Raw genomic sequence first — 18,212 nt, forward strand, 5'->3', positions numbered from 1 at the left:
CATATATATACACATACATCCTACATACATGCTCACAGATATACATACATACATGCATATAAACATATACATGCATACATACCCATACACATACATACACATACTGCACACACCCATAAATACACACACATAAACTGCATATATGCACATACATGCCAACATACACACGCACAGTGTACATAAACACATATGCACAAACAAATACACAAAAAGCACATCTGTATATACATGCAAACACGCAGAGAGTGAGATCAGCAGGTCACTGATATAGCTAGGAGCCAGACCATGCAGAGCCTTGTGGGTAATTAAAAGTATCTTAAAATCAATTCGATATTTAAGGGGTAACCAATGCAGAGAGGCCAAACGGATCAAGCCCAGGTTTCTTTAACAGGGGGTAACCTTCACAGGAGCCTCATTTTTTACTTATGATCTTGTCAAGTCAAAAAATCCTGGTTAAATTATTCATTTTATAACTGCTGCTATATCAACACAAATCTCCATCACAGGGTTTTCCTCAGGATATGAATTGTTGATGCTTGGACAGAGAGAGCTGAGGCATAATGATGAATGTGGGGGCTATATTTTAATTTCAAATAAACTCCCGCACACTGCGCTCTTGCATTGCTACTGAAAATGTATTGACATTTCAGTGTTGAAAACCTTCATCAGGTGCGATGGTGTGATGAAGTTTTTAACACAGAAGCATCAATACATTTTGTGTGGGAGTTTATTTAACATTTTGTGCAAGGCTTCGACCTCAATGTCTCCCACTGGCACCTGCACAAAGTTGAGAAAAGGTTTGCAAAGGACTTGACTCTTATGCTGTATTTTAATTTAAAAAATCAAGTACTTTCAAAGCCTGTGTGTTTATTTTATTTTATCCCATTTTATTTTTCTCAAATCCACAAACTTTCAAGGGTTTTTAAGGCTTGTGGGAGCCTTGTAGAAGAGGTTTTGTGCGTTTGTGTTTGTGTGTGTGTGTGCGTGTGTGTGTGTGTGTGTGCGTGTGTGTGTGTGTGTGTGAGAGAGAGATGACTCTACATGTGCTCGAGGTGTCCCTCCCTGGAGATTTCTCTTCATCTAGCTCTGCCTTACAGTAAACATGACTGTATCTGTCTAGCAACATCTCCTCTGGGGTTTGGCTAATGGCTTCTCATAATGACACACACACACACGCACACACACACACACACACACCTATTTAGAACACTTAAGGATATAAGTCAGTTTGACATTACACAAATGGGATCTGCGCTAATGGTGACATGTACTGAACACATCCTGCCTTCGCCCATAATGGTATATGCGGTTTGCAAGAGCGTGGCTTCATATTTCTCTCTCTCTCTCCCTCACACACACACACACAGAATCGCATTCAAGCACCTAACACACACACAAAACTTTGTAAAGTGCGGTAAACACATTCGTCTAAAAAGTACACAGCAACACACACGCATGTACACACACCGTTCTCTCATACCCAGGCGAGTAGAGGGGGGGGAAATCCCACAAACAAACAGGGATAGACGGCGTCACGCGGGAAACAATAATTATCGCTCCTTTGAAACAGAGGGAAAGGAGAAACGTCTTTTGTGGCGTGTCAGCGGGGCTGACGGCGCCTGAGGAGCGTTCAAGAGATCACGTCTGCAGCGCTATCATTAGACGGGAGGGGTTTCAAAAAGCCAGAGCGCCGATCGCGGGGAAGCGTGCTGACGGCACATGAAAAAGGGGCGCTTGTGTATCAATTCAGCCTCTTTTTTTTCCTCCCCTCTTTTTGCTCCCCCTAAACCGCTCGCACATTATAGCTCCCCCTCCCCTTCCAACACACACACACACACACACACACACACACACACGTACCAATAGACTCTGGTAGTCAACATCAAAGTATGATGGAGCAGGGTACATCATTAGCGGGAGAAGACAGAGGCGAGAGAGGATGAAATCATTTAGACGCCGCTGTGGAGAGGGAATTACTACGCCTGTCGGGATGAAGGGAGCTGGGATGGAGGGAGAGGGAGAGACAAGAGGAGACGGAGCGAGGGAGGGAAGAGGAGGAGGGGTGGGAGAATGGAGAGGAAAAGGGTAGAAATGACGGGGAATGAAGAGTCAACATTACAGAGAAAGATAAAGAAAAGAAGGAGGACCAAAATCAAACGAGAGAAAGGGCGAAAAGCGGGAGAAAGGGAGTTGGATGAGAATGAGAAACCGGCTCTACTGGGACTTCTGCAAGACTACAAGGGGATTTTTATGGCGTTCAGCTGGGTGACGGCTCTTCACTGATACTGTATGTGCATTCGTGTGTATGTGGGAATCTCCGTTTCCCCCCTCCCATCATCTCCCATCGTCAGTATTCCTGCCTGGTCTTGCTCTCCTGTGTCAGGGGGCCAGGCAGCCTTGTTTGACAGGCTGAATACAGTAATTGCCAGGAGCCTGAGAGATGAGATGTGAAGCGGTTCTGATGTTTTAAACATGTCGCTGTTGTAGGCCGAAGTTGCACAGGTCTCTGCTCCCTTAACAAGTGGGAGATGTCAACTCGGAGAACTTTATTTCCAGTGTTTGTTGTCAAAAAGAAAAAAATACAATACTGAATACTGAACAGCGTTTTCGTTGTTGCAACTGAGCAACTAAAAAAAATCATAAAAGTAGCATTTTTTTATTTTTTTTTACTCATCGGGTAACCAAGCTTTCCCAATGTGTCTTATAGGAATACACTGAGTTTTTCGGTGGTTTGGCCTCTTAGCTTAACAGTCAAGTGATGAGAACACAGACAACAAAATCATCCCTGTGTCCCTGGTAGATCATTGCTAATACTTTAGCATTCACTATGTTGAGTGATATTAGTTGACTAGCACTATCCAAAGTAAGAAGACTCACCTTTTAGTAATAAAAAGTTGTTTGTGGATTTATAAAGTTTAATAATAAAATATCAATAACTCATATATAGATGATGTAGCCAAGTTTATTTTAGGAACTATTTCAAGTGAGCAGCCACTAGCTGTACACAGTCTCTCATCACCCACAATATTCACTTCCTATGGAAACAGGAAAAGTAGTCCCTGCTAGTTCAAAGCAATTCGGTATTTTTGTTTCATATTTCATGTAAATTCTACCAATTTCCTACACAAAACTGCCAGACTTGGCCGCATATCATTTAAGATTACTTACCATTTAGCTTTAGAGCTGCTACAAGTTCTTACTTTCTCACTTTTGTAGATAATGCTATCGCCTAATATCACTCAACATAGTGTGTGCTAAGGTGTTAGCGTGGAGCCTGCTATCACTCAACATAGTGTGTGCTAAGGTGTTAGCGTGGAGCCTGCTATCACTCAACATAGTGTGTGCTAAGGTGTTAGCGTGGAGCCTGCTATCACTCAACATAGTGTGTGCTAAGGTGTTAGCGTGGAGCCTGCTATCACTCAACATAGTGTGTGCTAAGGTGTTAGCGTGGAGCCTGCTATCACTCAACATAGTGTGTGCTAAGGTGTTAGCGTGGAGCCTGCTATCACTCAACATAGTGTGTGCTAAGGTGTTAGCGTGGAGCCTATTATCACTCAACATAGTGTGTGCTAAGGTGTTAGCATGGAGCCTATTATCACTCAACATAGTGTGTGCTAAGGTGTTAGCATGAAGCCTATTATCACTCAACATAGCGTGTGCTAAGGTGTTAGCATGAAGCCTATTATCACTCAACATAGCGTGTGCTAAGGTGTTAGCATGAAGCCTATTATCACTCAACATAGCGTGTGCTAAGGTGTTAGCATGAAGCACTGCAGCCAACGATCTACCAGGGATATATGGATGATTTTGTTGTCTATGCTCTCACCACTTAATGGGTAAGTTGACCAACTTACAAAGTTGTCCAACTGAGTGCCTGAGGAAAATCACAGACACATCCAGCCATGTGTGCATGTACATGCAAATAGACATGGTCTCACAGAAACATTCTCTCTCTCTCTCTCTCTCTCACACACACACACACACACACACACACACACACACACACACACACACACACACACACAACACTCCCCCTCTCTCAGCATTCCTTTCTCACACTCTCACACTCACAAACTCTCATCCTTTCTTTTTCTCTCTCTTAATACAAAAGCAGTCAAAAATCTTTCTCTCTACTATATATTTATATCTCCACCTCTTTAACTGTCTGTCTCACAATACACTCACAGATACATAAACCCTTTGGGGGGGGGCAACAGATAACCGCTCTCCCCTCTCTCCCCAAAATGCAATTAGCCATTATGTATCCCTCCATAATCTGCCATGTTCATTTTGTTTGCCTTTGATACAGCGTTATCTCGCCAGTCTTTACACAGAGCGCCGCTTACATCCCCCGGTAACGGCAACACAAAGTCAAAGTTATCAGATGCACCCAAAAAACCCAAAAAGTGAGAGAGACGGCGGGGTGGGTGGAGAAGCCCATTCTGTTTGACAGGGGTGCACAGTGCAAAACGGGAGGGTTAGTCATCCGAACCCTTGAGAAGTGCATCAGATGTGGGAACGGGGATACAGAGGAAAGTAATGACCTTATTTTTCTGTGTGTGCCTGTGTATGTGTGTTTGAGAGAAAAATAGATGGACTGGGACATAGATATGAAATCTAATTTCAGGTCATAATGATGCAGTGTGTGAGTCTGTGTGTGTGTGTGTGTGTGTGTGTGTTTGTGTGTCTTACCGTCATTGCCCTGGCTCCCCTCTCTCTTCAGCATCTGCACCGCCCCCACATACTTCTTCAGCTGGACCTTAAGGACCTCATTCTCCCTGCACAAACAAACAAACAAGCACACAAAACAGCTTAAAAAGGGAGAAGAAAATCACAGGGCTATTCTGTTTTTGTCTCTATAGCTATGTTCAGACAGCAGACAAATCCAATGTGTTTTCGATTCCGAACTTTAAGGCTGAGCGTCCACATTGTAATTAATAAGCGACCAGATACGAATTGTGTGTTTGTGTTTAGACAGAATAATAATTTTCTAGTCCCGCTGCAGAATGCATTTGTGAAAGGAGGCATGAAACTTCTTTCACTTGGGGAGCAACGAAAAAACAAATCACTTGAAATCCAATCTGAGTGGTCAGACTGAGTTGCATTTTCAGAGATGTGATTTGACTCTCATTTCAAACCACCTATGAATGTTGCTTAAATCTGTTCTGAAAAGATCGGATTCCATGTGTTTTTTTTGTTGTTCAGACTTTAGAAATAATATCTGGCTTGTACTGGATAAGTGAAAAAATTGGATTTGAGCCGTCTGTCTAAATACAGCATATCGCTATTGTCGGGTGAAAACTGATCATATTTCCAAAATGTCAACTTTTCAGGAACCCGGAAAAACAGCCTTGTTTTTAGTTTGACAACCATGCATTTTTCAGTTTATCCAATGGGTTTTGAAAAGAACTCATAAACCTGAGGACCCACAGAAGACCATGTGCTTCTTCAGTTGAAGTTAAAACATGAAGGAGTTACGAGGTTTTCACCCAACAGCAACGATAAGTGTTTCTGACCCGGGTTAAGGGGGCTCCGATCAATGCAGTACAGCCGAATCCCAGTCAGGCCAGTAACAGTATCTGAGGCACATAGACCTCCTATAAACCTGCCGTTACCATGCATCCTGGGTGACTGGATCACCATTGGATAGCACAAAAATACATAAAATCCAGGTGTAAATGCACCCAAGACGCATTTAAGATCCAATCATCCTGAGGTGGTCAGAGACGCATTTGACCACATTACCAGTGAAGTGTAAATGCAACGCGTTTCCAATCTATAATGAACATGAACGGAAACAAACAGGTGGCAGGCAGCTCGGAGAGCAATACACTAGTCCGGCATGGATTGTCAGGATGCTGGTGGATAGGAAACAAGCGAGACAAGGTGTTAAGTGCAAATTTTAAAGGACATAAATATTATGAGAGGCAGTGATGTGCATGATGATCTGTGTTTTGGCAGGGGAAAGAGACATCGGATTTTAATGTCTATACCGTTAACGCCAGGTGTAAATGGGGTCAGAGCGTCAACCTACAGCCCTACATTAGCATAGTTCAGAGAGGTGGTGGAGGTGTGTGTGTGGAGGGTGTGTGTGTGTGTTGGACTGGGTGTGGGGGCACAGATTGAGAGAGAGACATAGTGATAAAGAAACAGAGCGTGAGAGGCAGAGACAGTCTCCTTACAAGCCGTAACCGGTTGAACAGCATCGACTTCGGGGAGGAAATCAATCAGAATTGGAGTGCGGCTTTATGCCCTTGGCAGTTAAATTTAACAGCCTTTGTCTTGCTCCGCCGCCGCCACCCCTCCCCACCCCCATTCTCCACGGGTGCTTTTTGGTGCCCTGCTTATCAGTCCTCATTCCCCACCAACAAAGGAGGCGTCTGCCGGGAGACCTCCTGAATCCACATGACGAGCTCTCCTAGGAGCCGTCCACGCTGTTGTTATCAGAACCACCCGCGGCCCAGACACCATTCCTGGCTGATTTAATTATAGCTAATACATGCCGCTTGTTCTGAGTGTGTGTGTGTGTGTGTGTGTGTGTGTGTGTGTGTGTGTGTGTGAGGCGCTCAGGGAGATACGCTGACGTTCAGATGCGTCTCATCTTACGGAGAATGAGCGTTGTGTCTGTTGTTGCACCAGGAGGCAGATTACAGCGTTTGACAAAGAGCGAGTGAACTGGCCGTGATACTTCAAGCTCAGGTTAAAACTCTCTTAGCACACATAGGTCTCTTACTTATTAACAGCTCCATCACTTGGGCAAAGGAACAGTCTCTTTTTCTGCCGTCTGTGTGTCTCTTTGCATCAGTCACCTACTTTCGTAAACACATGGATAACACTTTGGTCTTCGCAAGGGTGTAACAACACTCTCTGAAAAATGACATCTGTACACTTTGTACTTGCATTACACTGCAGTATTGTTATACCTTTGAAAGGACATTATGTATTAGGGAGATTTTCATTAGGTAGTTGCAGAGTATTACTATTATTCCTGTTGTTATTATCCCTATTAATGCTACCACTACCACTACTGCTACTGCTATTCTTATTAGGTGCTTGGGAGGAGCACGTCAATAAGAGCCAGGCTCTGTGTTTTTGTAATAAATGCTTTTGCCTTGCATAAGGAAAACACAACTAACAACTATCCAGTCACATGCTTCATCTCTATCCTCCAGGCTACAGTTCGACTGATCTGGGCTTCTGCAGGCCGATACCAAGGCTCTTTATCACTGTGTTCTTGTGCGTTCTTGTAACGCGTTTCATGTAATATCTAACCACCGAAGCACGATTCCAAAACAAAAGAACGAAAAGGACGGAGAACAGATAAAGGTCGTGGACGCATGGGATGGTGACTTGACCGGCGAGAACGAACTGAAAGCCCCAAGATTCACTGCGAGAACGACACATCGCGTCCAAGCGGCGCTGCAGTCGACAGCACAGACCAGTTGAAACAGCTGTATGTCTTAATTAATCACATGAAGCACACAGTCCATCTCAAACTGTAAGGAAGCTTCTCTCTGCACAGGTGTGTTCAATCACTCCATCATTCTTCTCCGTTCTGTTTGCCCCGGGTTTCTGGAATAGTTTCCTTGGTTCATTATTGTTCATTTTATCAAGTGCGTCCAAAGTGAGTATTTTGCTAAATCATTGTTTTGGATTTATTGTTCCTTTGTATTATTGATTCATTTGGAGCAATGACTGCTATTGATATTGTTATTTACACTGTTTCAATTGAGTTTAGTCTACTCTACAGCTTGTTTCAGTTCTTCAGTATACTCATTCAATCATCATTTGAAGTTTATTGTGAGATTTGTGTTGAGTTATAGACAATATTGAGATTATTATGAATTATTTGTTATGTATCGCCTGAAGATTGAATTTTGTTGAATTATTAATGAATTTGATACAACTGAATTGTTTTCTGTTGATGTAATGAGCTTTCGGTTTGCATCATTGAATACAGAAAACACCACTTGAGCTGGAAAACAAGAGGGATATTCAAATAAATGTCTCCTCTGTGGAATACAGACCTTGGACTTGCTCTCCATCTATCATCTGCTCATTAGCTCACATCATGAATATTTCTAGGGTGCATCAGCCCAGGTCCCAATAGGTGTCTTACCTATAACACCCATATTTTTGGATTGAAGCTGCCAATTGTGCCAATATTTAGTGTTTCAATTTGACCATTTTTAAATTCCAAAAACATTCCAGATTATGATCAGTGGTCGAGCAATTGCTGCACCCCTAGGTCTAACCCCACTATAGTCCTGTTTATGACTCCCCGACACATAGAGATATGCATTTTCACAGTATACCACCTCGGGCATGAAAAGATGTACAGATGCAATAACCAGAGAGAGAATACTCTATATCATGATACCAAACAATGAAGAGAGACACACTGACACACAACAAAATCATATCTAGACACAAGTGTAGATCACACCTACAGAAAGATGTGCATCTACAGTACAAGCTGGCCTTGAGGGAAATTTGTGGAAATGTACAGAGACGGCCGAGAGCTGATACGGCGCTGTCACAGGGACAATGTAAATGAGTGAGGGTCCTGTAGGTTTACGAGAAAACAGATTGCTCTTTACCCCAAAGAAAAGCCTCAAATGCACAGTACATTTTCAAATCCAATTTCAGAGCAAGCTGACAAAACAAGGCCTGAAAGTGTGAAATACGCCGTGTGTCCTCTTTGTATGGAGCGACGCCCCTCAGGTCGCGGGTTCAGGCCTCCGCAGGCTAAATCAAACCGAATTTCTCATTTATCCCGCGTGCCGTAAACCTGCTAAACTTTTTCCAGACAGAACTCTCCGCCCCCCAATGCCTCAACATCCCCGGACATTCAATTTCCTTCCCTTTCCACATTTCTATTTAATGCGTCTTGTTTCTGTGTATTTTGTTTATCGTGAGGATGCATTGCATGCCTTGCTGCAAACTAAGTACCCCATTAAGGCCCAAATGCACTGGCTGCTATTCTTGACGCACGTCACTTCACCCTCCTAATTTGACACTTCCATGACGCGCTGCGAGCGGGCGATTTGGCATTTCACCATCGCAAAGGGGAACATTACTAAATAACATTTTCTGTTCAGCATTCTGCTCCATATTATTTGGAGACCAGCGAGTAAACCACCTCGTCAATATATAGTGTTCATATTTTTTTCCATGTATGCTACGAGCTAAATTACCCACTTAGTTTACGGTCCTATACTACAAGGCGTTTTTTGGATTTCATTAATTATCTTTCCCTCATCCATGTCTTGGCTTCCTGCGGCTGACTTCCTGACAAGAACGGCATGATTAAAAACATGCATGATGGCGTCCTTTTGCCTCCGAATAGGTCAACAGTCTCGGCGCTTTTTTCATCGAGTCGTTACAAGTTATTAGTGTGCTTGCTGACACGCTCGGCAACGTCGCGGAGAGCTGTGCAATTACTTTTCTAAGCAATACGCATTTAAGTTTTTGGTGCGATTTATTTTCCAACACACACTAATGGCGGAATGCTCGGAGTGGGTGATGTCATCAACTGCCGTGGACACCTGCACATCGTTAAGAGAACACAGGGCCAGCTGTGGATGCTCACATACACACACACACACATAGATATATACACACATATATACACACAGTATATACACACACACACACACACACTCCCCCGACCCTCCTTATTAGAGAGAGAGGTTTAAAGGGGGGTGAAGCTAGAGGAAGGGACTCGCACACAAACACACCACAGCGCACTCACATTTTCTTCAGAAAATATGCCTAATCTTCTTATTATGTTGTGAATTACAATACTTTTTCCAGAGGTTAATACAAAAGTTAATACCCCAGGAATAAAAGCCATTGTGGAGGGTTTAACTCTCTGGTGTTGGTCTGGTGCTTAGAGAGACCGTCCTTCAGCTGGAAAACCTGTCGGCAAGCATCCGCCCTGCCACAGTGTCCTTGAGCAAGACAATGAATCCCTCCTGCTGCTCTGTCGCTGACCTCTGACCTCTAACCCCTGACCTTCCCAGAGGGGGGAAAGGGAATAGAGAATATCTTAATGGGGATCAATAGAGAGCCTAAGTCCCTCCCCTTCCGCTGTCCCCCATGGGACCTTATTTCGGAAAAAATATGTACGGTAGTCAACGGCGAGAGACAAATAATTGTTTGATCCCGTTTGAATTGTGCCATGACTTACACATATGATGTTTTGTCAATTTAAAAGATAATTTTGCAAGTCAAGAAAGTCGCAGTTTGTTGTAAAACAGTACAGTAACGTTTAGTTTTGTGTGAAACCGCTCAGTGAACTACATCTCTCGTCTCGCACAATATACGTCACCAACACCAACATGGAACGAAACATAGGAAACACACACAGGCATCGCGTTAACGTTAGCCCCCACTGTACTAAAACTATCCTAAACCAGTTTAAATCCATTCTTACTGTCTACCTTCCAGGTTGTGTATAATACTCCTGCTCTCTGAGAGGGACTTAGCTTCAGCGGCTCTGGGTAGCTTGTGGAGAGAGGAAGTTACGTCACTTGCGCGACTTTTGGGTGTGTAGTCTTTCTAATTACGTATTTTTACAGTCTTATAGTTCAACAGTTTTACCACAAACTGCGACTTTCTTGACTTGCAAAATTATCATTTAAATTGACAAAACATCATATGTGTAATTCATGGCACAATTCAAACGGGATCAAACAATTATTTGTCTCTCGCCGTTGACTACCGTACATATTTTTTCCGAAATAAGGTCCCATGGTGGTCCACCGGAAGGGGAGGGACTTAGGCTCTCTATAAGGCTAGAGGTGGAGATCAGGCTTCCCAATGTTGCCCTGATGTAAAATTCCATGACTTTTCCATCACTTTCCATAACTAAGTCAGATCGCTTCCACGTCCTAAACATTGTGTCCCTTCCTGGTTTGTTACTGTTGTTTCTCAGCTGAGAAAAGTTGTAAAAGGGTGAACAGTCTGGTTTCCACTACATGTGTAGGTTAGGGTTTGCTGTGGAGAAAACCAACTGAAACTCCCTGATATTCTCTGACTTCCCCAGAGAGTTTAGCAAATTCTCTGACTTTCCCTGTCTGGTATACACTTTCCTAAATCTCACGATATTCCAGGATTTCCTTGATCAGTGGGGATCCTGGGTGATGGATAACGAACAAAAAGTAAACAACAAAAGCCGTCTGGGAGTGACAACATTGCACGCTTCCCTCATCCCAAAAAAACTCATAAAAAACAGCCGCTTTGGCTCTCTGTTGACGCTCTAAAATTGACAGCAGACGCATCAAGGTGGTCGATGCTTTCTTGATGCATATTTGATGCTTCTAGCGCACGTTGGGCCACTGCTAACAATTGGCTTGTTTGTGTTTCCAGTGCGTTTTCTGCCTTTATAGGGACAATAAAGTTTTAAATGAGTCTGTCAAAACAAAAAAAGTCTCACAGATAACTTGCTCGGAAAGAACATCCTTCTTCCTCGCTGGCAGTAGCAGCTGATGTGGGACCAGCCTCAAACCCATTTCTCATCGGCAACAGTCTGACCCAGAAATACGAATGGCGGCTCTGAGGATAAGCCTATTAACCAAACAGTATGTTGGTTAATATAATTGTTTTCAGTCATCTCATCTTTTCCAAGCATGCGAGAGACCAGCGAGAGAGAGACGGAGAGCGAGGGAAAGATAGACAGTGTGTGTGTGTGTGTATTAGAGAGATAGATTTAAAGAGTTTGTAAATGTGTTTTTGTGTGTAAAAGAAAGAGATGGTGAGAGAGCGAGAAAGATAGACGGAGCGTGCGTCGGAGAGATAAAGAAACACACACAGAGAGAGTTTGTGACTGTTTTTTGTGTGTGAGAGAGAGAGTCAATAATACAGAGAGTTTGTGAGGACAGTGTGTGTGTTTGTGTGTGAGAGTGTGTGTTTGTGAGACAGCAAAACAGAGACTAACAGAGAGACGGAGAGGAGGGAAGAAGCATCTTAACATTCTCTTTAAGGACAAGCACAAAACTATCTCAAGAGGAAAGCTAAAACCTAAAATATGTGCAGTAATTACCTAAGCTGAGTCTACGCCCTGAGGATATTTTTTTTTTTGTTGTTTTCTCTTTTGTATTTTATCCTCTACCTTTATTATCCCCGCGCTTGGTAGCCGTCTTAATGTGCGATAAACTCGGCTAAATTGGCTGTACTTCAGGTACGGGCTGCTTTTGTTTGGGACTGGTAAATGAGAGCTGCAGACTCGCCTTCAGAGACAGACAGCTCGCTAGCTAGGTAATGCTCCTGAGTGCAATTTACTGCTCAGCCTCTCCTAAAAAAAAAAAAACCCACTTCAAGCACACACTGTTGTGTCACACTTCCAAAGGCTCGATGCCCAGAGCAGCGCACACACACGCCTGTACAAACACACACACACACACACATACCCACGCTCAGCCATATACACACGAGCACAGCAAGGCTATAGAGTGCAGGCTGGGTTGTTAAAACTTCAGCATTGAAAGAAGAGGGCCCCCTTGGGCGGACTGACATAATTGACTTCCCAAAGAAAGAAAACAGCGAGCCTAAACACTCCAAACAAGTAAACTAGGCAAACTTCACAGCCGCTCTCTTTGCCACTTCTTAGATCAGCCGTACCAGACCGCCTGTAGAAAAGACTGTAGCTTTGCCAGCTAAGAAAAAGGCATCTGCTCCCATTTCTTTTGGGGTAGTGTGTGTGTGTGTGTGTGTGTGTGTGTGTGTGTGTGTGTGTGTCTGCGTGTGTGTCCGCCTGTCCAACCGCCCCCTCTCCCGGTGGCGAGGTACCACTTCCTGGCCTGAGCCCATTCGACTGGCCGTCTTCCCGTCTTCCTGCTGCGAGAGGCCTGCTTTCTGCTCCACCAACTGACGTCTAAGAAACGGGGACAAGGACTGGTTGGGGGAGAGACAGTGTGTGTGTGTGTGTGTGTGTGTGTGTGTGTGTGTGTGTGTGTTCTTCAACTTCTATCCTTGAGGGAAGGAGTTTGAGTGTGCGAGGACATTTTTGAGAAGCGAGGTCACTTTGGCCGAGGCTCACTTCTACATGATGCTAGTTTAGGGTTCGGCCTCAGGTTTGGGGTTAAACTAATAATCTGCCACATTTTCATATCAATAAATCTCCGTTTTCCTCCTCTCCATCACCAATTTATATAACATAACAGTGATTCAACCTACACCCAGTCCATGAAAGATTTTCCATTTGTTGTTCTGGTAGGTCTTTCCCAGGAAAAAGCCTCTGGCGCACAGGAAGTGATGCATTTTCTGTTTCTGGAGGCAGCAACAGCGGTTTGCTTGGACTTACCACTTAGGTTAGAATTACAATTAAGTGTAGGTTAGGGTAAGGGTTCAAGTTAAGGATAGTAGTGAGGGTTATGGGTATAGGGAATGAATGGAATCATCGGAAGGTCCTCATAAGGATAGTACCAGGGTGTGTGTGTGTGTGTGTGGACGAACACGCGTGGGTGCGGTCACATGTGCACTCGGGATGCCGGAACCTGCAAAACGTTGGGAGTGAGTGTGTGTGTGTGGGCGGGAGTGTGCGTGTGAATGAGTAAGGGTCTTGCATCCCTGCGTTTTATTTACGTATGTGTGTGTGAGTAAGCGTGCAGCAGCTCGTTTTAGCCCACTCCCCTCTGCCTGATTCGACGCCCACCAAAATCTATCTATGGCGGCTCTCTCATCCTCTGCCACCCCCATATTAAGCCTGGCTCCACACGCACACACATACATACACACACACACACACACACATGCCACTTCCTTGGCCTTGGGTACTGCTCTACTACAAAAGCACTATTACAAGGAGAAGCACTATTATAAGCAGACGACTGGCGGCAGCCTCCTCTAACAGCGGGACCATCTGGTGCTGAAGATAAACATTTAACCTGGAAATTTTTGCTCGCAGTTGAGCGATCACTGTCAAAGTTTGGGTAGATTATACGCTCCGCCTCTATTAACGCATCAATTAACTGAATAGCTGTAAAATACTTTTGCTACTTGTCTGTCGCCGAGCGAGCCAACAAGTCATTACAAGTGTCGAGATTTTACCCTTTGGTGTCAGATTTTATGTCAGGCTTACTGACTCCCGATTCATCCCGGCTGCGAATGAATCACAAAGAATTGTGGGATACGTAGCAACCGTTGCCAGTAGCCTCTTTCACTGAATGATCCTGACAGCTTCCAGCCCTCATTCAGTGGCTAGCTGCTCCTTCAGTGGTATTTATAGCCACTATTGATTGAGCCAGATTTGGCTGAGGAGGAAAAGCAGCACTTGAGATTTAGTGGTTGACTATAGAATAGTTGTGTGTGTGTGTGTGTGTGTGTGTGTGTGTGTATGTGTGGTTCGAGTGTGCATGTGTAAATGCACATTGCATGTCAAACTGACCTGCAGAGAGAGCGAGGCAGTCATATACAGGAATATAGTAGCAATCCCTGGTTCCTCGTACACTCTTTTCAACTCTACCTGTCATCGTCTCTTTCCGTTTCCACTCCATTAAGCCGCTCCTTGTGGGCATGTATTCAGGTGCACATAAAGATCATCACACATTAAAAACCCCATGGCACAGTGACTAAAAGTCCAGACTCCAGATCCATCAGCTTTAGCAGTCCCTATTAAGTTAACTTAAGTCACTCGGTACTCGATCAATCCTAGTCGGGGATTTGACTTAATGTAGGAGGCTACTATCTGAAAACGGACTTGCTGAGTCTTTCAGTGTAGACTGTTGGAGGATGACTAATCCTCTATTTGAAGGGTTCGGGGGTCGACCGAAGACTCTCTGGCATATTGGCAATCAATTGTAGATGGTGGGGTGACGCAATCTGCTTTCAGGGAAACTGTAGGCGGTCATTGGGAAAAAAGTGTGTGAGAGTGTGTGCGTGTGCGTGTATGAAATGTACACACTCTACACAAGCTGTGAAGAAAGGAAGAAAAAAGTTGCCAATGTCATTCTGACATTCAGAAACAAATACTTCCCATCATCCCATAGCTTTTACCATAAGCTGATTAAACCGGTTCTGCAGACCTACCACTGATACTTCCTCCCCTTGTACAAAACTGGTTCCTTTGGCCTGTCTTGCTGAGGCTGTCACCAATAGAGAATCCAGCAATAATTAGTGTGATTATGGGTAAAACGGCGATGCGGTGAGGTATGAGGCACAGCCAGAAACCATCAGCGGCACCAAAGCACCTATAACAGTAAAGAACGTCTTCGATGTATTATTGCTTCTATACAATGGTTACCAATGCATGTGTGCTGACTGAAAAGTTTATTTTCCAAGTAGTACACATACATAAGAACAAATAAAAGAAGGCAACAAGAAAGATCACCAACTAGCTCACTGGTTAGCGTTGGCATAGCAACCAATTAAGCCTGAGATTTATGCGAAATATCAGCATCTTTAACTATTCAAATGGCTTGGCTGACCATAGATAAACCATGTAATTAGAGGCGCATTAGATAAGATGTTTACTGTCCCTTAGCACAAAATGACTGTAATTTATCTGTGTGGGTTGTTGATCAATACCAATGACTCAGCGATTATTTTGCCAAGAGGTGCTGAGATTTCTGGCTTTCCAAACTCACTTTCTGGCTCGTTCTCTGTTTTGGAGCAACTGCTTAAAGACGGAGGATGGTTGCTACGAGCGATACACATTACACATTTTGTTCTCAAGCCAAAAAAGCAAGTGACATAACAGTATTATTGTGCATCAAGCTATATTACCTCTTCACTAGACATTTCTGTTGGATCTCTGCTCTAATTAGCTAGCTTACTCATCTCCATTGTAAAAACGTGACTTTTAAATGTGACTGTCGATGTTGTTGCAGTTCCTTTGTCACCAATAGAGGGTGATAAAATTCATATATTACTTCGAGGAGTGATGACTGTGTCACTGTGTAGTTTTTTCCTACACGTGTTTACGTTCGTCAAGGCAGCAGTTTGTCTCTCAGCTGTTTTTCATGTATTTTTGGAGCAAACCTTCAGTAGAACAGATTGTATTTCACTCTTAAGTTTTGATTTGTAACCTCCTATGCGCGGCGTCTCCAACCAAAAATGACAAATAGCGCGAATCTACGGCATTTCAATCAGGTGGGGACGGGACGCTCTTCTTGCAGCTTTAACCCTCCATATTCCAAAAAGAAATGACGCCACAAACGTCCATGCTGTGTTTCCTATTTCTGCGCTGTTCCTCACCTGGCCAAGGCCTGGACCTTGGCCGTATGTCGCTCCTCCAGCTCGGCCAGCTTCCTCCTCAGCAGGTCAGTTTCCTGCCTCAGGCCCGCCGAGTGCTCCATCTCCCCGTCCAGCAGGCTGCGAAGAGACCTGCAGCGAAGACACGCAGCGGTTCAGATACACAAACACAAACATCAATACAGTTCTGTGTCCCAGGCACAGGCAGAAAGCTCCATCTCCCTGTCTAGCAGCCTAACGAAGGGATATAAAGTGTCGTTTCAGAATGAGATGTGGCACCTACTCTTTCAAAATAAGCGCCAGCACTAAATTAAAAAAACAAGTTACGGTACTTCTTTACAGATAGTAGGTAACTTACATCCCAGGTCTGCAAAGTAACGCTTAAACTTTTATTTTAGAATAACACTTTTACAGATTGGACCCTTGATATGATGATGAACAACCCGGTCTCACGCCTCAGGCTACAATAACCTTTATACAGGCTGGATCCTCTATATTGTAGAGATATTGAGTGATGAAGGTAGGGTAAGGAGACTCCCATGTGCAGCAGTTTAGATATATACTATATATATTATAATGTATCTTCAAATACAGCAATATTACTTTCCTGCCCCAAATCCTGTCAGAATGCTTCATCCCCCCTATCTAGCAGACTGTGAAGAGACCGAGGGAAGACACACACTGTTTCAGATATATATTATAATGTTCTTTTAGCTGATTTACTGAGTCATATTCGAAGCTGTTATAAAATACCCAATAAATGCACAGCTGTGATATCCATGCCCTAACCACAAATCACCACTTATCCTGAAAACAGAAATATATTGCTTGGCAGAAAAATAACATTTAATTATGATTTATTACAATGGTGTATAAATGATTACAATAGTGTTTTTTTTTATTACAATGGAGTTTTATAAAACGCCTCTTAGCTGTTCTAAATTGTAAATCACGATCTCTCATGGCTTATTGCTTAAATATACAACACAGCTACACAGTTTTCTGCCGCAACTCAACACAACACACTCTTATGTCTGAACAGAAAACAAGCTGACACGATTTTTACACAAAGGTCATCTGATATCTTCATCTAGTCTGCCAAACTAACTTCAGCATCATGAAAAAGCTGACATCTAGGACTTGGCATGTGTGTGTGTGTCTGTGCGTGTGTGTGTGTGTGTGTGTGTGTGTGTGCGTGTGTGTATCCCAACATACGTGTTTTGTTCCTCCAGCTCGTCCTTCCTGTTCATCATGGCTACGATGGCCTGACGCAGCTCCACTGGAGAGGAGAGAGACAGCAGAGTACAATGGTAAGACAACTGCACATACAATATGCATAAACGACTTAAAATACATGTCAATAAGATACACATAATCCCTATACACTGCAACATGCACCAACTAATAAGCTACATACTGCTACAGATGTAGACATTACAGTAGTCCTCTCTCTACTCCATGCTGGCTGAATGAATGCTGCACTTTTCTTCCATCCCCAAGAGAAACTGCTGGGATAAAATCAAGTTTTGCTCTCTTCTCAGCTGTCAGAAGTTATAAAGAATGGTTCCTATTTGGTTCAGACAGGACTGGAGTTTTGTGTTATAATATACTTATTTGGCAGTTACTGTAAAGCGTTCGAGAAAGAACCGTCTGCAGAAGGCAGGATAACTGCATGAAGGGAAACTACATCGGCTGCCACTATAATCCCTTTGCTTTAAACTGCATCAACACCTTGTAGAACATGAACATAAGCTCCAAATGGGCCCTATGAATTATATATGCACAAACTACTTATATAAATATGAAGGTAGGATATTAATCAGTCCAAACTATCGCAGTATGCTTCAGCTACACATTAGTATGTCAAGCACACATCACACACTTCACAACATTAATCAATGACATATAAAACATGGATATGAGAACCTACGGTGGCTTAGCTGGAGACAAACAAACTTTAGTTATAAAGACACATTACACAACCAGCGATAGGTGAACTGGACCAGAATCAACCAAGA

General features: G+C 43.5%; 1 protein-coding gene across 1 annotated transcript in view; it reads right to left on the bottom strand.

The window, feature by feature from the left end:
• snx29 (sorting nexin 29) overlaps positions 1 to 18,212 on the bottom strand; it is a 136,576-nt gene that overhangs the window by 100,136 nt on the left and 18,228 nt on the right. Inside the window, exons 12-14 of the mRNA XM_071905179.2 lie at positions 17,410 to 17,473; positions 16,198 to 16,326; positions 4,693 to 4,778 (exon numbers count right to left, since the gene is read on the bottom strand). Coding sequence (XP_071761280.1) covers positions 4,693 to 4,778; positions 16,198 to 16,326; positions 17,410 to 17,473 — 279 coding nt within the window. The remainder of the gene's footprint in view (positions 1 to 4,692; positions 4,779 to 16,197; positions 16,327 to 17,409; positions 17,474 to 18,212) is intronic.

The sequence above is a fragment of the Centroberyx gerrardi genome, chromosome 20 (genome assembly GCF_048128805.1).
Source record: "Centroberyx gerrardi isolate f3 chromosome 20, fCenGer3.hap1.cur.20231027, whole genome shotgun sequence".
In the NCBI taxonomy this organism is placed as follows: domain Eukaryota; kingdom Metazoa; phylum Chordata; class Actinopteri; order Beryciformes; family Berycidae; genus Centroberyx; species Centroberyx gerrardi.